Source organism: Loa loa (genome assembly GCF_000183805.2).
Source record: "Loa loa unplaced genomic scaffold supercont3.5050, whole genome shotgun sequence".
Lineage (NCBI taxonomy): Eukaryota > Metazoa > Nematoda > Chromadorea > Rhabditida > Onchocercidae > Loa > Loa loa.
Genome location: NW_018113224.1, coordinates 1 through 634, shown reverse-complemented (window position 1 = coordinate 634; position 634 = coordinate 1). Strand labels below are relative to the sequence as shown.

The following is a 634-nucleotide window of genomic DNA, read 5'->3' as shown; positions in this document are numbered from 1 at the left end:
AATGTATGGTCTTTCGCCAGTATGAATCCTCCTATGCTTTCCCAAATCGGATGATTGAATGAAACTTTTGCCGCATATTTCACAAATGTGTGGTTTTTCGCCAGTATGAGTCTTCATATGCCTTTTCAATGCGGATAAGTGAACGAAACTTTTGCCGCATATTTCACAAATGTATGGTCTTTCGTCAGTATGAGTCCTCATATGGATTTTCATAGTGTTTGATCGAGCAAAAATTTCGCCGCATATTTCACAAAGGTGCTTTCTTCCTTTTTGAATTCGTTAATTCTGCATATCTTTTAGACACTTCGTCGACTAATATTTCTTCCTTTATTCCTACTTCTCCATTTACTACTCCTTGTATTGACAAACTTATTGGTACATTCCGTTCCTCACTCACTTTTTGCACTGGTAAATCCAACAGGTCTGTTTGCTCCGTTTGCGCTTCCTCAAATTGCACGAAATTATCTACCTCATATTTTATTTAAATGTTGAGATTTTCGGAATATTGTAGTGCTATATTGTATTTTTTAACTTTAAATGAACTTACAATTGTTTGAATGTTGCCCAGTTGGAAGACGACGAAAGCGAAATAAATAAAATGCATGTTGAAGTGAACAATACTTTGCCAATTCTG

General features: G+C 35.6%; 1 protein-coding gene across 1 annotated transcript; it reads right to left on the bottom strand.

Moving 5' to 3' along the window:
- Positions 1-247: 247 nt before the first annotated feature.
- Positions 248-445, bottom strand: LOAG_19304 (hypothetical protein; the record flags this gene model as incomplete). Its single annotated transcript, XM_020451951.1, has 1 exon — positions 248-445. A coding segment is annotated over one exon (198 nt), but the record flags the coding sequence as incomplete, so codon positions are not given.
- Between the last annotated feature and the right edge of the window lie 189 nt (positions 446-634).